Below are 17,461 nucleotides of genomic sequence, written 5' to 3'. Positions count from 1 at the left end.
AAACACTTCACAAAAGAAAAGCTTGTAGTTAGTTCAAGGATTGTTTCCTGGCCCTTAGGAGCGTTTTCCAGTCCAATCTGTTGGGGCACCACACCCTGGCCCCAAAGTCCACTCTCAGCATTCCCTGGGGACCTTGCCACTCCATTCCCTTGCTGTTCCGCTGCACTCCCCCAGTGCTTTGCCTCGGTGTGGTGGGATCAGGTCAGGTGCAATTCCCACACTGTGTCTCCGGTGCTGTCCCCAATAGAATCACTTTTTAAGAAGGGAAACTAGAAAATAATTCAGAAAAGATTTGGAAAAGAGCGTCTGTACATCTGAAAGTGTTATGCCGTCCATCGCTACCACGATGTTCAGTGGGGATTTCAGTACATTTGTGCCCTCTTTCCTAAGAGCCAAGGAAGTGAAAATAACAATAATAATATCCAAAAATGTTCTTTTTATCTTTTTCAACCCTAGTCTGGTCGTTTTATGGTCCAACCCCAAATAATAATGAATTATACTTATAAGAAGAGTAGTTGGGGAGAAAAGACAGAATATATTTTTCTCCACTACAGGGTAAAACCAGCAACAACAATAAACATATCCAAAATGTCTTGGGATAAAATACATATCTCAAGCATTCAGGCCTAGTATCTATCACTGAGATGATGAACTTAGACTGAAGCCTCAAAGTATATCCTTGTTGTTTGTTGTTGTTAGATGACCTCAAGTCAGCTCTAACTCATGTGACTTTACATACAACCGAACACAAGATCTGCAGTCCTCCGCCATCCTCACAACCATCGTTATCTTTAAGCTGGCTGTTGCAGCCACTGTGTCTATCGATCTCCTTGACAGACTTCTTTTTCACTGCCCTGCCATCCACTTCACTAAGCATGATGTTATTTTTGCAGAGCCATCTTCTGATAACATGTCCAAGGTATGTGAGATGAATTCTCACCCTCCTCACTTCTAAGGAACATTCTGATTGTACTTCTTCCAAGACATATTTGCTTGATTTTCTATAATACACTGTATTTTCAATATTCTTTACCAACACAGTAATTCAAACCCATTGATTCTCCTCCAGTCTTCCTCATCAATTATCTGAATTTCCCATGCAGATGAGGTACTTGAAAATACCATAGCTTGTGCCAGGAGAACGTTAGACTTCAAGGAGACATCTCAGCTCTTCAACACTTTAAAGAGATCTTGTGCAGCAGATTTGCCTAAACATTGCATCATTTGAATTCTTGATGGCTACTCCCATTAGTGTGGATCCAAGCAAAATTAAATCCTTTGCCATTTCACTGGCTCTTTCAGTCACTCAATCATTCACTCAGGCTGGAAGAGGTGCGAGACACTACACATCCTGCTCTCAATAAGCCAAGGCTTCCTGGGCCAATGTTCTATCTTGTCTGTAGGCTTCTATACTTCATTGTACCCGTGGCTTCTGGACTAGATGGTCAAATATTCTTCATCTCCCAGAGAACCCCTCTGAACACTGGAAAACTAAAAAAGTCATTGAAAAGCTGCCATTCACTTTATTAACATTAACATCAGGAGACATGGGGGAATTACCAAAAGTATGAAGAACTAGAAGAATGTTTCCTACACCATCACTTAAGTATGTCATTCTGGAGGGCGGTTCTAAACACATGAACTTGGGTCCAATGTGCTAGTTCTTCTGAAATGCCATTGCCTGGCCATGTGAGGCAGTAGAGAGAAATGGGTAAGAATGAGTCCACTAGGTTGGATTTGAATTCCCATCTCTTCTAGTTCCTAACTCTGGATCACATGACAAGATATTCACCATTTAATCTGAAAATGAGAATAAAACTGTAATATCTACTTCAAAGAGTTATTGGGATGGAAAATTGTGATAATCCATGCAGAATGCTTAATACGGTGCTTAGCACAGAACAAACAATATATACCGTAGGTATTAGCAGCATGATAGGCCATCTATCTATAAACAGTGATGGGGGTGGTATAAGACTGGCCAAGGTTTTATTCCATGGTACAAAGGTTTCCACGGGCTGGAGGCCAACTCAGCGGCCGCTAGCACCAATAGCAACACTATTAGTATTGTTACTGTGGCTTGTCCATTACTCTGACCGTCAACAAGACTCAGGGAATATGCTTTTACTCTTCTGACAGCTGCAGCCAATCATGAGAACCCATAGGATGCCAGGTTTGTAAGCAAATTAATCCAATCCGCCAAAGTCTGCTACATGCTTTGACGCCATAAAAGAGAGTGTAATGTTAAGTGTCATTTCCAATTTGGATAAATACAAAGAGGAATGAAAATCATTTCAGAATAAAGGTGTTGACTTGGGAGGAGTCTAAAAGCCTTACACAAGCTGTGATAGAGCACATGTGTTTTCTCAGTGCTTATGATTTCTGCTTTTGTATTTGTAATATGAGGACGGTTAATCTACCTTGCTTATAAATGAAACCCTTTGTAGTTGAGCTTTCCCAGATTGTAAGAAATCTGTTCCTCCAAAGGAAGAGCTGGTCTTTGGGTCAATGATTGTCAAATTGTTTTGAAGAGCGCTATGATCTAAACTTGCTATAAACACAGACATCGAAGAGGAAGAGAGAGATGTGCTGAGAAAATGGCTCCTGGTAAGAAAAAGGATTAAATTACTTAGTTAGACATCATGCAAATGCCTGCAGGCCCCATTCTCTCTTCATACTATGGAAGGAGAATGGCCAATGAACAATACAGATCTTAAGCTCTGGTCCCACAAATGTTCATCGGATTAGACAATGTTGTCCCACTGTGCAAGAAGTCACCATGATTTAGGAATGGACTTGGCTGCTAATAACAACATTTAAAAAAAACAAACAAACCAAAAAATGTGGCATCTTTGCAGACTATAAACTCCATACCCAATTTCTCTTGCTCCGTGAGAGTTTTGATAGTTTGCATCCATAAGGATTACTCTCTTAAAAACTATGACTCAGTTCTACTGGCCATACAGGATGACCATGATTTGGAATCAATTTAATGGCAGTGAGTTTGGTGTTATAGGTCAGGATATCCTGGTCAGCCTGTGATTAGTATGAACCAACCACACTTGGAAAGGAGCTGAAATAGTTTTTCCCAGCTTTCTCTGTAGATTCTGTCCAGTGTCACCCTGATGTTGGCTTCTCCTTTTCTGTTTCTGCCTGTCAGGGACCCAGACTCTGAATGATCCCTAAGCTAGCAGTTGGACTTAACCCCCTCTCTCTGTATTTTCAATTTAGCTTGTCCTATCCTCAATCTCTACTTCATCTCCCCAATCTACTTGGCATCTTTGCATACTTCTGCTCTGCATTTCCTTATCTGTTCAGTAAACTTGAACTTGACTTTGCTCCCACAACGTGGCCTCTTTTAGCCACAGAGAAGGTGTTCTGACGAACTCGTGCCCAGGAAGGTAGGGCTTGATTCCACGTGCCTTCCTGATTTCAGCCTCACAGATGTGGGCATCAGGCAGGGACTTGGTCCTCTTAGGACATGGTTTTCAAGAGATCTTCCAGAACTATTGTTTCAAACCCAGAGGTCACCTTTGAGTTTCTACTATTCCCAGGAGAATTCATTCACCAATGTGTGAAATGGTTTAAATATCAAAGGAAAAAGAGAAGTATAAGATACCAACATCTGCATGAACCAGACCTGAGAGTTAGCACAATTAAGCCTTCTTCATTAACTCAGGCAACAATGATTACTGTTATTCTGGCCCAGAGCAAAATGTGCCACATGTATGTGAGACATTTATGCTTTTCTGAACTTTATCTCCCGCGTAGGGAACCCTGTTGGCACAGTAGTTAAATGCTCGATAGCTAACAGAATGTCCAGAGACTCAAACCCACAAGGCACTCCATGGGAAAAAGAAGCAGCAGTTGGCTTTCAGAAAGATGAAAGCCTTTGAAAATTATATCAGGCTCCATATTTGCCCCTGACCTAAAATAAACCCAAAGACACCATGTGCTTGGCACAATGTATGGATGGATAGATTGTGATAAGAGTTGTATGAGCCCCCAGTAAAACGATATTTTTTAAGTGCTTGCCTGTTAACTGAAAGCTCAGAGGTTCAAACCCATCAACTGACTCTATAAGAAAAAATGTGTCTGCTTCTATAAAGATTGTAGCCCTAGAAATCCTATGAGTCAATTCTACTCTGTTCTATAGGGTTGCTATGAGTCAGGATCACATGACAGTAATTGGATTTAATGGAATCCCAGACCTGTTAGATCTCTAGGAAAGGACTTGGAAGCAAGTCTTCCTACTGTTTTCCAATGAACCCAGTTTACAAAACCCTGATTTAAGGATTTATATTGGCCCCACTATGAGACACAATGTCCCTCACTGACCCATAGAGCTATGAGGGACAACACTGGAGACCATAGTACAGGAATCATGCCAGATCTGACCCCACCACACTGAGGCGAAACACTAAGGGCATGCAACAGAACAGCAAGGGAAGCAGTGTAAGGAAGTCCCCGAGGGAGTACCAAAAACAGACTTTGGGGCCATGGCATGACACTCCATCAGACTCGACTGCAAAACACTCCTAAAGGAACAGACCTTGAACTATTTATAGGCTTTTCTTTGGGTTTTTGTGTTGTTGTTTTGCTTTCTTTTGTTGCTTTATTTTGTTCTGTTTTATTTTTGTGCATATTATTATCTCTGCATGTCTATCCAGATAAGATAGGTGTGATAAACCATCTGGAGGAGAAAACAATGGTTCTGGGAATACATGGGAGAGCAGGTGGTAGGGGGGGTAGGGGGTGGCAGGAAGTGGGTGTTAACAAACCCAGGGACAAGGGAACAACAAGTGATATAAAATCGATGGCAAGGAGGGTATAGGAGGCTTGGTAGGGCTTGATCAAGGGCAATGTAACCAAGAGGAATTAATGAAAGCTGAACAATATAGTGGGACAAGAGGAAAGTAAAAGGAAATAAAGGAAAGAACTAGGAGGCAAAGGGCATTTATAGAGTTCTAAATACAGGCAGGTACATATGTAACTTATATTTACATGAGAATGGGGAAATAGATCTATGTACATATGTTTATATGTTTAGGATTAAGGTAGCAGATGGATATTGGGCCTCTAATCAAGTACCCCCTGAATGCAAGAACACTTTGTTCTATTAACCTGGCATTCCATGATGCACACCTTCCGACATGATCACTGAAGACAAATGAGTGCATAAGCAATTGTGGTGAAGAAAGCTGATGGTGCCCAGCTATCAAAAGATATAGAATCTTGGGTCTTAAAGGTTTGAAGATAAGCAAGCACCCATCTAACTGAAAAGCAACAAAGCCCTCATGGAAGAAGCGCACCAGTCTTTGTGATCATGAGGTTATGAAGGGATCAGGTATTAGGCATCTAACACCCAAAATGAAAAATAATATATTGTGAATGAGGGGGGAGAATGGAGTAGAAACCCAAAGCCCATCTGCAGGCAACTGGACATCACCTTACAGAAGGGACTCAAGGAGGAGATGAGACAGTCAGGGTGCAGTATAACACTGATGAAACATACAAGTTTCCTCTAGTTCTTTAATGTTTCCTCCACCCCACTTTCATGATACCAATTCTACCTTTAAAATCTGGCTAGACCAGAGTATGTACATGGGTAAAGATAAGAGCTGGAAACACAGGGAATCCAGGACACATAAACTCCTCAGGACCAATATTGACAGTAGCCATACCAGGAGGGTAAGGGGAAGGATGCGGGAGGTAGGGGGAACCAATCACAATGATTTACCTATAACCTCCTCCCAGGGGGGTGGACAACAGAAAAGTGGGTGAAGAGAAACATCCGCCAGTGTAAGACATGAAAAAATAATAATTTATAAATTATCAAGCATTCATGAGGAAGGTAGGGTGGAGTGGGCAGGAAAAAATGAGGAGCTGATACCAAGGGTTCAAGTAGAAAGAAAATATTTTTAAAATGATGATAGCAACAAATGTGCTTGACACATGAATGGATGAATGGATTGTGATAAGAGTTATATGAGCCCCAATAAAATGATTTAAAAAAATAAGGATTTATGCACCATCTCTCATACTATATCATAATTTTTCTTTTTCCTCTATAGCAGGTATTTTGAGTAAGTGAAGACTAAGGGACCTGGATGAAAAAGATACCTTGTACTTGTACTTCTTACTTCTCATCAAATATATCAAACATATAAGACCACAGGATACCCCTAAAACATTAATTGAGTGGTGATTTTCTTATGTGTTTTACAAAAAAAATTTTTTTATTTTTATCATTCTGGACTTTGATCTATGTTGAGAAAAAATCTGATTAACTCATCAAGTCCATGATTGTTTATATTTGAGTCAAATGTGGTTACATTTTAAAAATGCAATGTGTAGGGGTTGATTTAAGAAAAAATCAAGTATGTAATACTGTGGAGGCATAAAGATATAATATGATTGCAAAGACAATACTCAGATACCTATAGTTTAGGAAGCTCGGTGCTAATTAAGTACAAGTTTTTCCTAAAAAATAGAAGAGAAATTGGCTCATAAGCGTGCGTTCTAGAGTGAATAACAAAGACGGGCCTGGCGTGAGCATGGACTTTGGAGTCGGAAAGGCTGGGTTTGAACCATTGTGCTGCTTCCCACCTTCCCACTAAGACTAATCTGCTCACACTGGATGATTCCCAGAAAAAGTTTTCTGACTTCCAGGCTGTCTTTCATGAGCTCTGGAAGCGGAGGGATAAAGAGCTTGACCATTAACCGGAAGGTCAGTGCTTCAAATCCACCAGACACTCTGGGAGAATATGCTTGGACAACCACTTCCATAAACATCACACGAAAATCCTATGAGCCGCTCTGCTCAGTCACCCAGGGTGACTATGAACTGTTTACACTCCCTCCCCTTCATTCCTTTGTTCTTTCATGTTGATATTGAAGAAGTTGCTTCGGACTGAAAGACAGTCTCCCCTTTCACATCCCCGGCTCTGCTCCATTATCTGTATTTTTGTTGTAAAGGTTAGGGCATTTCCCTGGAGTCAAGCTTCTGTATTACTGGTAAAAAGTCCTTAGGGATCTTTGGGGAATGAGTTTTCTATAAGAATGTAAATTAATTTATTAACTAGATTACTATAGATTGCCTGCGAGGGTCTCAGCATGGGATGGCTGCAGAGTTTTAAAGGCCTAAGGTTCTTCTGTTCTGCCTCCAGAATCCTCCCAAGGAGCTTTGGGAATCTGCTAAATCCCGGTTCCTTCTCAGATACCACCAAAGTACCTACTCAAGGACTGATGCAGCATCCACTAACCCGGCTTTGGAACAGAGGGGTCTCTAGACGGTCCGCTCCATCCCAGCCCCTCTCCCAGCTTTGAGAATAGAGAAGCCTAAGGTAGTCGTCATCAATTCCTAATGCCAAACTCCGGGAACGACGTCCCATTTGCAGGATGTCCCAACTTCACCGCATCCTTTTTTGGTCCCGTTGCACGACGGAACATGAGAAGTCCTGGCCAGTGACACACACCAGGGCACAAAGAGAGTCCATCTGTCTTTCCAGCTACAGCCCCTCGCCCTAGTAACAATTCCGGCTTCTTGCCAAAAGGCCTGCTTGATCTTTGCGATGGGACTTTCAGAGGCAAGCATTGGCCAGGCTTGCTAGATGCGTCTTTTTTTGAATGGGATCTGCAGTCCTCCCAGGTGGACCTCCTCAGCTGCCGCCTCACACAATGCCCCAGCTTGGCTGCACCTCCGCTGTGAGTGGGGACTGAGTGGACTCGGGAGAGCGGCTGTGAATGGCCCAGAGAATCTGATATGAATTTATCACCGGCCACGGGTGGGGGAGAAGCCAGGGGAAGAGGCTGGGAGTGTTTAATGCACCCTGCCACAACCCAACCGTTCCTCTTAAAGAGTCCTTTACCCATACAAAAGGCCAGGGTCAAAAGTAAGTTGACCCCTGACAGAATGTACAATTACTAGAGGAGGGCTGTGTACCAGCAGCTGCTGGAACCCCACGGCTTGAGGCCGAATATGAATAATCAACTCAAAATTGTTTTCTCCACCCCTCTCCACTCCCTCCGCCTCTCCCTTGTCTTCCTCTGTTTGGGGCAAGTCCGGTTCGATGTCCACAGGAAGAAGCATAGCCGTCCCTAGCAGCTGCAATAATTGTGTTCCCATTGTGATGAAGACCTCCTCCCGGCCGCCCCCTGACAAGTGGCCATTGTCAGAGGAGGGTCAGTGATTATACGCTCCACCTGATGCTTTGGGGGACCCAGCTGCCTAAGTGCTGACAAACGAGTGTGCGGAAGGCCAGGGCAGGGGCTGGTGGAGGCAGGAGGTGGGGGACCCACGTCTGGGAGATGGGACTGTGACATACCAGACCTTTTGCATAAGTCAGGCCCAGAACAAATGAGGCTTTATCGGGCCCAGTGATGAGGGGTCTCATCTCCCTTTGAAGTGGAGCAGAGCGTGGGGCCTAGCAGCTTTTCCCCCTTTGGACCAAGAAAACATCCTTCTTTTGATATGCTACATGCTCATTATCTCTGCTCCATTTAATGATTTTTGATTGAAGGGTGGCGGCTGGGATGCTGAGAGGACCATTAGGGAGGCTCCGTACAGCCCGGCCCATAAGAAAGGCTTTCCTTGTGCCTAGTCCTAAATTTGGAATTTCTCAACAGTGTGCGCTTGTTCTTAGAGGCAGATAAGGGCTGAGCGTGAAATTCTTAATTAAGCAATAAATAGGGAGTGGGGTGTCAGCAGATGTAGCCAGTAGCCATGGCAACAGGAATCACATGGGCGAGAGAGCTGAAACTAAATGTAGGCCTCGGGCCGGGCCTGACTGACAGCTGAAGAATCCGACAAAGCTTGTAAACCAGATTAATTAGCTGACTAATTATTTCATAGCGTTAATGTAACTAAAAAATAAAAATAGTTCACCATGAACGGAAACCTCCCTGGGAAAGAAACAGCAGGAAAAGAGGCAGTGGGGAAGCAGCACGGTGCTGGGGAGACATGAGCTGCCGGCGAATCCAGTCATGTCAATGGGAAAGTGGGCTCCTCTGGTTTTGCGCTCGACTCTGAAGGTACCGAAGAAGGCTGTGTGGTAGTCGTCCCGTTCCCAAGCACGGCAGAGAGGCTGCAGTTGAGAACTGCCATTCAGAAGACTCTAGCTCCTCAGCTATTGACAGAAATCCAACCCCATGTGCACTGCCATCCAATGGATTCTGACTCATAGTGACCCAAGACAGAGTTTCAGCCCATCCAGTTCGCACTCACTCTATAAGAGATGTCCATAGGTAACCTAATTAAGCCCCTACCATATAGTCAATTCCAATTCATAGTGACCCTACATAGAGTTACTGAGACGATAAAGCTTTGTGGGAGCAGACAGTCATAGCTTTCTGCTGGCCGGTGGGTTTGAACTGATGATTTGGGGGTTGACAACCCAACACTTAATCCACAGTGCCACCGTACAGAGCACCCTGGGTTCACACACAAATTAGAGCAGATGAATGATGTATATGTGCTGTGATTTATGAGTACACTCATTGGGCAGAGTTCTCAATGATTTTAGAAAGACAACCTCAACCGTTCACCTTGTAAGAAAGGTTGAAATTAGTGGCATTAACATTATCTATAACTGTATATGGCATAGTTATAATTATATTAGTCTCACAATTATATTGCATATAATTATATACTATATTATATAAATATAATATCAACTATGATACTATTATAGTTCATGAATAACAACAGCTTAAATGGTATGAGATTCCATTCATGGGAACCATCTGTCATATACACCCTGTCTTGGAGGATCTTCGGTATTCCATAAAGCCTAACATAAGGAGGTGGAGCAGGGCCCTTTCTGAAAGGTGAAGGCATGTACACTTTAGTCACACAGCATTGCTGATCTTCTGGGTAAAAGACAACTTCCAGATACACGGTCCAACAAGAAACTTTTAGTAAAGTAGCATGGCATTCTAATTACACTTGGAGGTGGTTAAGGGTTTGGGGGGCCATAATTTCAAGAGACAAGTAAACATCCTTCGTCTCATTCTGCACATGAAGTCATTGAGGCACGGAGTGATGACTATGCCATGCCCAGGTAAAATTGCCAGCGACTGGTTTAAACCCTGTGCATGACCTAAACTCTGCCTCAGAGGTTCCCAAGGGACCTGCATGCTATCACAGTATTTGCCAAACAAAGACAAAACCCGCTGTGGTGGAGAAGAGAAATGCAGGGGCCGAAAGAGCTCTATCCCCCTCCCTTGGTGAGTGATCCAATGATTATTTAGTGGGTAGCACACCCTAGTGGAGAGCCCCATAGGCAGGAGCTAGGACGCCTGGGTTCTTTCTCCCCCTTGCTCCCATTCTCCCAGGGCTAGGCATCTCAAATCTCACCAAAGCAGCCAAATGGAGGAAATGAAGATAATTGGGATGTTTTACAGCCTCCTATCCGGGGGGATGCAGTCAGGTTGCAGACAAACAGCAAAACAAAAGATGGTCCGCTTAGAAGTGGTCAACACAGGAAGGAAGTGGAGCCCATTGCCGGTCAAGCAGTGCTCCAGAAACCGAAAGCCAGCCAGGAAAAGGAGCCACACTCTGCCAGGCAGAGGGGAAAGGCTGAGCCCCGGGAGGAGGCCTGGCACTTTCCCCCAAAGAAACCACAGCCCCGTGACTCGCCCCTCTCCCCATGTTTTCACAGGACCATCCCACGTAGACACGGAAGCCTTCACTGACGCCCTCTTCTTGGATGAAGTGTGCTTGATGGAAATGGTCCCAGGTGGACACCTTGGAAGTCACATGCTAGGAAAGGCAGTTACATGAAACTAACTTTCTAACCAATATAAAACGCGCACTATACACAACACGAAGTCTACACTGGAAACATACTGGATTCAATACTGTCTCCTGTCTCCACCCCTACCCCAGTGCCTGCCTACACACCCCTCATGTATAGTGTTGGAATCGAGGTGCAAGAGCGGTGTTTTCTGTGTTGTCTCATAAAGGGAACAAACAACCATCAAATGATCCCGACTCACACTCACCCTGCAGGACAAACTCGAACTGTTCTTTAGGATTTCCAAGACAGTCAGTCGTTGGGAAGAACAGTCTCCTCTTTCTACCTTTAAACCACCAGCCTCTTGGTTTGCAGCTCAGTGATCAACGTGCATGACCATAGGACTCATTACATCAGGTGTGTTAAACCTAATCCCATCTGAATGGTACAAAGAGCAAATCACCAGAATTGAATGGTGCAAACCTTGTTGGTTGATCCCCTCTCTGATGCACATGAGGCAGAGAGAGAGAGAGAGAGAGAGAGAGAGAGAGAGAGAGAGAGAGAGAGAGAGAGAGAGAGAGAGAGAGAGAGAGAGAGAGAGAAACAGTGTTTCATATTGGAGTTAATCTCAGATGTATTTTATCATTGGGAGGTAACCCTCTTGAATTCTTGTTACCTGTTTTCTGATTTGCAGTATATGAAATCCAGATTGATGACTCTCTAAAGGCACCAAGTAGAATAAGGGGTCCTGGCAGGTACAGTTGGGGGTGGTCCGGGTGGTAAAGAGGAGCTGATGTCAAGGAGTTCATTAATTGTGATAGCAATTGGAGAATATTGCTTGATGTGACTGAACTATGGAATGATATGGTATCTATATTAGCTCCAACAGGATGATTTCGGGGGCCGGGGGGGGAGAGCAAATTAGACAGAGGCTGGAGCCTACAGGATGAAGACAGGGCTATTGAACGACTGAGGCAGCAAATAAACCAACAAGCACAGGAAGCCCCAGGATGGACGTTTCCTAGAAACTGAATTAGGCGGAGAAGGGCCTTGGCTGCAGCCACACTCTGAACTCAGACCTCTAGAAGTATGAGCAGGTGTGTCGATGGAGAACTCGGAACAGCATTCTTGACCTCTTTCTGACCAAATGCATTCACACTTTTCCTAAAACTTCATAATAAATCCTGTGATCATCCTGGGTCCTTAGAGAAAAATCTATTCAGATTATCCATTTGGAATTTCAAAACTAAAGTTGCCATAAATCGGCCTTTGGGGCTTTTTTTGTCTTGAATTTAACTGGCTCTTTCGATCCCCTCAGAAGGCCCTGTTTCAACTAAACCATTGTTCCCCCTTTGAAGGCACGCTCATGAAACTAACACAGGGGTATTGCCAAAAGAGCTTGTCTGCCACCTCCACCAGTCACAGAGGCATGTTGAAATACTTTTTATTTGGAATAAACCTGCGAATATATGCGCTGGAGCCCTTGCAGCAATGGGGTTTTATTTTCTTTGATAGGCGCATACACAGTCCAATATTACAATCAACTATACTAAAAAAGTAGAGGGCAGCAAAAAAAAAATGATGGAGGGCCTTGAGGACCTAGATCTGTGCTGTGGCTGCAACACTGGGCTGAAAGAAGCAGCTGCAAGGACGGCACAGGACTGGGCGGTATTTCGTGATGCTGTATCCAGGGTCGCCCTGGGTGGAACCAACTTGATGGCACCCAGCAACAGCTCCATGCTAATAATGAGGAATCAAATGCATGAAAGTGTCCCTTTTGCGGTCACAAAGTTTCTTGCATCAGGCTTGCTTGGCTTATCTGAATATTCATATTAACGAGTGAAGACAATCTGACCAAGGGACACGCCAGGCTTTTCAGAAGCATGCGATGTAGAGAAGACAAACCATTTGAAAGGAAACTGTTATTCCATAACATATACCGACGTTTCCTAGAGTGGGCGATCTCTCCCCCAGAGGGGTGCTACAATGATCCAAAGGGGCTGCTCAAACAATGAACTGTGCTTAATCTTTGATTATTTTGATTATGGGCTATAGTACAAAGGTTTATAATTGCCAGGAGGTGTTGAGTATTATTCTTTCTGCAGAGGGGGCAGCTGCCCAAAGAACTATGCTAACAGATGACTGAGAACAGCTTTACCACTAAGCTAAAGTCGATGTAGGAAACCAGTTGGCTCAGTGACCTCCATCCATCCCCCTGGTTCACAGTTTTAGGTTACAGCTATGGGTAGGTCAAATCAAAAGTACAGTACAAATGGTACTTCATATTCAGTACCTCGATGATATATAGCAATTCATTTGTCCGGTTGTTAAAAAAATACCAGGGAAGCACCAGGCTCAGCACGATAATGCTACTGAAATTTAATAGTCCCAAGGCTAACTACAGATCAGATTACATTAGCATATGGCAGGGCACTCTTGAGAGGGACAAGGGAATCAAGGCAATTTCCCAGTCCTCTAAATCCTTATAGGCCCGTCTGGTGTGGCAGGGCTGGGACTGGCTGAGTGAGTGATGTCCACGGAAACTGCCCGGGATCTGGTAAAGACCAATTGTCATTCTACAGACATGTGCGGCCAGATCTTCCTTCTGACCAGCCTTCCCTGTATTTGACACCTTGATACGTCTGCTTTCCCTTATATCTGTGACCACAACCAACCCTCCTCTCTTCCCACATGCAGCTGTACTTTCACTGTAAGGACACAAACACAACAGCATCCTAAAGCAAATCAAACTGATCATCGGCCCTTACCACGCACACTGCCAGCAGCCCCCTTCCATTCACATCTCTTCCTAGCACCAAAGTTGAGAATTAAAAGTGAACAGTGGTTTCTGACTACCTAACCTCAGGACACTCACCCAATTATACTTACCCAGATAGGTGAGCTGCCTCAACTGCCTGTTGAAGAACCAATCACAGCTGTGGTTATGAGCAGGTGAAGGAAGTGAAGAAAGCGATCGGCCCTCTTGACTCCCGCAGCTTAGGAGGATGTCAGGGTAAGGTGGGAGGTCTGGGTGCACCAGCAGGAGGTGATTCCCAGGAGCGAAGTTGTCAAAGGTTGCGTAGAACTTTGAAAATAAGAAAAGAACAATAGTGCTCATTCAGTAGGGATGACCGCTCCCCCCCAAAAAGGGAGGAGGGGACTAGAGAGGATGCAGATGGAGTAGCTTAGAAATCAGACAACTTTCTTAGCAAGGGAAATGGAATATCTACTTGATCATTATTATTCATTGCATTATTAAGGTTATAAATTCAGAGAGCAATGGGAGGACTCAAAGATGTCATCACAACCTCAATTAGCATCTCAGAAAACCAAGGCCTAGAAAGAACTTGTTCTGGGCCACAAAGCTAGAGGAAACAGAACCAGCCTGGAATTGCTTCCTGTTGTTTCTCCCTAACTTATGGCGGCAGACGATGGCAGGCATATCACCCATACGACCCCCCTTAGAGCTAAGCATGAAAGCGTTCCGCACATGCTCGTCTTTGAGTCGCTCAATCTTCCCAAGACCCTCTGCCACAGCATCGTCCCATTTGACAGAGGAGACTGAGGCCCACAGAGGCTCAGTCAATTGCTCTGCGCCCCAAAGCTGGAGTCGCGAGGGCCAGGAAGCAAGCTCCAATGTCAGTCAACACCCCTCTGCTTTCACCCTAGACTAATCCCCCAGACTGCTCTCCCCGAAGCTCAAGAAAAGGCCAGTGGAGAGCACAGCCTCTCTGGAAATCCTTACAAGAGAATAAAGAGATTCGACTTTGAGAGTCTCTGAACAAGAGCTCACCCAAAGCAGCTTCGGCCTCCTTCAGCCCTGCCCTCGTGACCCGAAGGGGGAAAGTGCATTGAAAGAAGAGAAGAAAGAAATGTGTGGAGAAAGAAAAGAAGTTTGAGGAAACCCACGAGGTTGCTCCTTTTTCACAGAATGCATCTATTTTCCTGATGACCAGTCTAGCCCTTCAACGCCACCCTGGCCCTGCTTGACCACAAGGTGGCAGTGTGCAATGTACAATAAAAACGCACATCTATAGCTGAGCCCTCTTCTGCCAGGGGGCGACATTTCTAACCCTCCCCTTTGGGCTGAGTTGGTTTAAGGAAAGAAATAATTCTATAGAAAGCTTAGGAACTGCTTTTCCTGGCACCAATAAGATTAAAATTTCAGGAAGAGCCATCATTCTGCATCCAAAGTGAGATGTGAGCAAATTCTAAAAGTACCAAACTACACAGCAACATATATCTGTCCACACTGTTGCCGCAGAGTTTTTCTTATGGTACCAGAAGATGCTAATACCGAACTCGCCATTTCACAACAGGAAAGATAGCAAGCTCCATTAGAGGGTCAGCTGCAGAGCTGAGTGGATGCCTGAGGTTACCTGCAGAGGTCTGCTGATGAGCGGAGTTTCGAAGCGCAGTGTGTAGGTCTCCTGATCCAGGAGCAGAGCCATCCAGCCATGGGAGCTTGACAAGGTGTCATCTACATAGTTGACTGTGGTCGTCTTATTTCTGCTGTCAGTCATAGTTAAATCGTAAGAGCTATCCGGGGCGCTCGCTCTAGGGTAATTACAAAAATAAATGATATTTCCAGTCATTTTCTGATTCTAGATCAAATGCACTCCTCCTTCATCAATTGTAATTTCATTTGGGGATTTTCTTCGAGAATGTCTTAGGCCTTCTTTATACACATGTCCATGGAGGGTCTATCCTCGGAATCAAAGGGGCTCTGGAGGAAGTGGCTATTGTCTTACTCACTGGCCTGTTAGCGGAAAGGTAGCACTTTGAAACCACAAGCTGCTCCAAGGACTAAAACGAGGCTTTCTAGCCCCATAAATAATTACAATTTCTGAAACCCACAGGTGCCCTTTGAGGGGGATTCAAAAATTGTGGAAAATTACATTATCTTTTCATTGCATTTTTCCACAAAGTTGGGGAGTCCCCTTATATGATTATCCAACAGGTGGAGTCCCTGAGATTATGTCTCCATGTTTTTCTTCAGACTCTTGATGTGAAATATTCCCAGAAGTCATCTAAGCTAAACACACACACACACACACACACACGTTCATATGGGAAAGGAGGATTGTGTCAGTCTGGGTCGACTAGAGAAACAAATGAATAGATACTCATATGTATATAAGAAAGAGTTTTATATACAAGAGTAATTGAATATTGAGAAAACATCCCAACCCAATCCAGATCAAGTCCACAAGTCTGAAATTAGCCCATATGTCTGATACCAATCCATAAAATCCTCTTCAGACTCATGAAACACATGCAACGATGCCATTCAGGATGATCATGGGACAATGGGTAGAAAGTCTTGTGGATACAGTGGCAGTGTAAGCATCTCAGCGCTGGCAGATATCTCCACATGGCTTCCCTAGGTCCAAGGCTCTGGCTGCCATCATCCTGTCTCCATGTGCCTTGTCGACAAGAATGTTTCACAAGGACTGAGTGTGTCTGCTGCCTCTAAAGAGCTATTTTATCTCCTTAGCTCCTCCCAGGAAGGTCATCAAGCTGCCACCTGATTGACAAGTAAACACCACCCCGTCACTCCTAAATCTCAAATTAACAACAGATACGTAACTACCACAAGGGTCAACAGCTATTTTAAAGCACCGATTAGCTAATAATGGGTGAGGGAGAATGTGTAAGTGGAAGTGAAACAGAAGTAAGGGGTCTGTTGCACAATGTGAGTCTAATCAATATCACTAATTATTATTTCCAGAAACTGTGGGTTGGGGACGGGTTTCGCTGTGTGTATTTTCACTCACACTATTTTTTAAGTGCATTGGTAAAAATTTCTGAAATTAGTTGGTGCCTTTTCCTTCATTATAAAAAAGATTTCTACAGAAACTACATTTACCAGTTGAGAAGACTGAGGCAGAATATGGAGAGCGGTATCGATATATACCACAAGGTAGAGTTAAAGATTGATAGTCCAAGACCCTCGAAGCACTCTGCATAGCCATGCCCAAAGGTTATTTTTAAGACTTCCCTAAAACGTAATTAGACCCAACCACATGCTAAAAAGAAAGTCAAAGTGGACCAAAAATAAATAAGTAAATAAAGCAAAAGTGAAAAAAAATCAATATACTTTATGACTGCTCTTCCCCTTGATATGGTTTTCATGGGAATCTTTAACTGTGGCATTTTGCTGCAGGCAGACCATTAAACTATCAAAGTAAAAGGAAATGAGATGAATGAGGATGTTGGGTTTTCAAAGTGAGGTGTGGCATAACTCCATCCAAAGCCAATTTATAATCCAGTGGCATTTAATAAAAAGAAACTTTCTTTGCTTTTTTGTTCATTTAGAGTTAAATGCTTGGCTTCCGGTGGCAAGTGAGTGCAAATTAGAAATCTAATCCTGCTTACCCTGAGTTGGTGAATTTGAGTAAATTACTGACCCTTTTTAAACTTCAGTTTCCTTTCTTTTTAAAATAAAAGTGTTGTCAAAAGCAAACATACTGTGATCTCATTTATATGATATAAGCAAATATCAAGAAACCGCAGAGGATCAGTGAGTACAACAGTAATGAGGAGATGAGATTTTGTTTAGGGGCATTCAGTTTATGGTAATGATGTTGGATTGATTTGAAAGAAGGATGACATGAATGTTGCACACCTTAGAAATCTAATCAATGTCATAGGAAACTACTGAGCTGGTGTGTGTGTGTGTGTGTGTGTGTGTGTTTGTGTGTGTGTGTGTTGTTGTACAGATT

The 17,461-nt window shown here is 43.8% G+C and overlaps 1 protein-coding gene across 1 annotated transcript in view; it reads right to left on the bottom strand.

The window, feature by feature from the left end:
• PKHD1 (PKHD1 ciliary IPT domain containing fibrocystin/polyductin) overlaps nt 1–17,461 on the bottom strand; it is a 588,229-nt gene that overhangs the window by 257,909 nt on the left and 312,859 nt on the right. The window contains exons 49-50 of the mRNA XM_075554069.1: nt 15,116–15,293; nt 13,626–13,821 (exon numbers count right to left, since the gene is read on the bottom strand). Coding sequence (XP_075410184.1) covers nt 13,626–13,821; nt 15,116–15,293 — 374 coding nt within the window. The remainder of the gene's footprint in view (nt 1–13,625; nt 13,822–15,115; nt 15,294–17,461) is intronic.

This window comes from Tenrec ecaudatus, chromosome 7 (genome assembly GCF_050624435.1).
Source record: "Tenrec ecaudatus isolate mTenEca1 chromosome 7, mTenEca1.hap1, whole genome shotgun sequence".
NCBI lineage: Eukaryota > Metazoa > Chordata > Mammalia > Afrosoricida > Tenrecidae > Tenrec > Tenrec ecaudatus.
The sequence above is the reverse complement of the archived record's forward strand: the minus strand, read 5'-3'. Positions and strand labels throughout refer to the sequence as shown.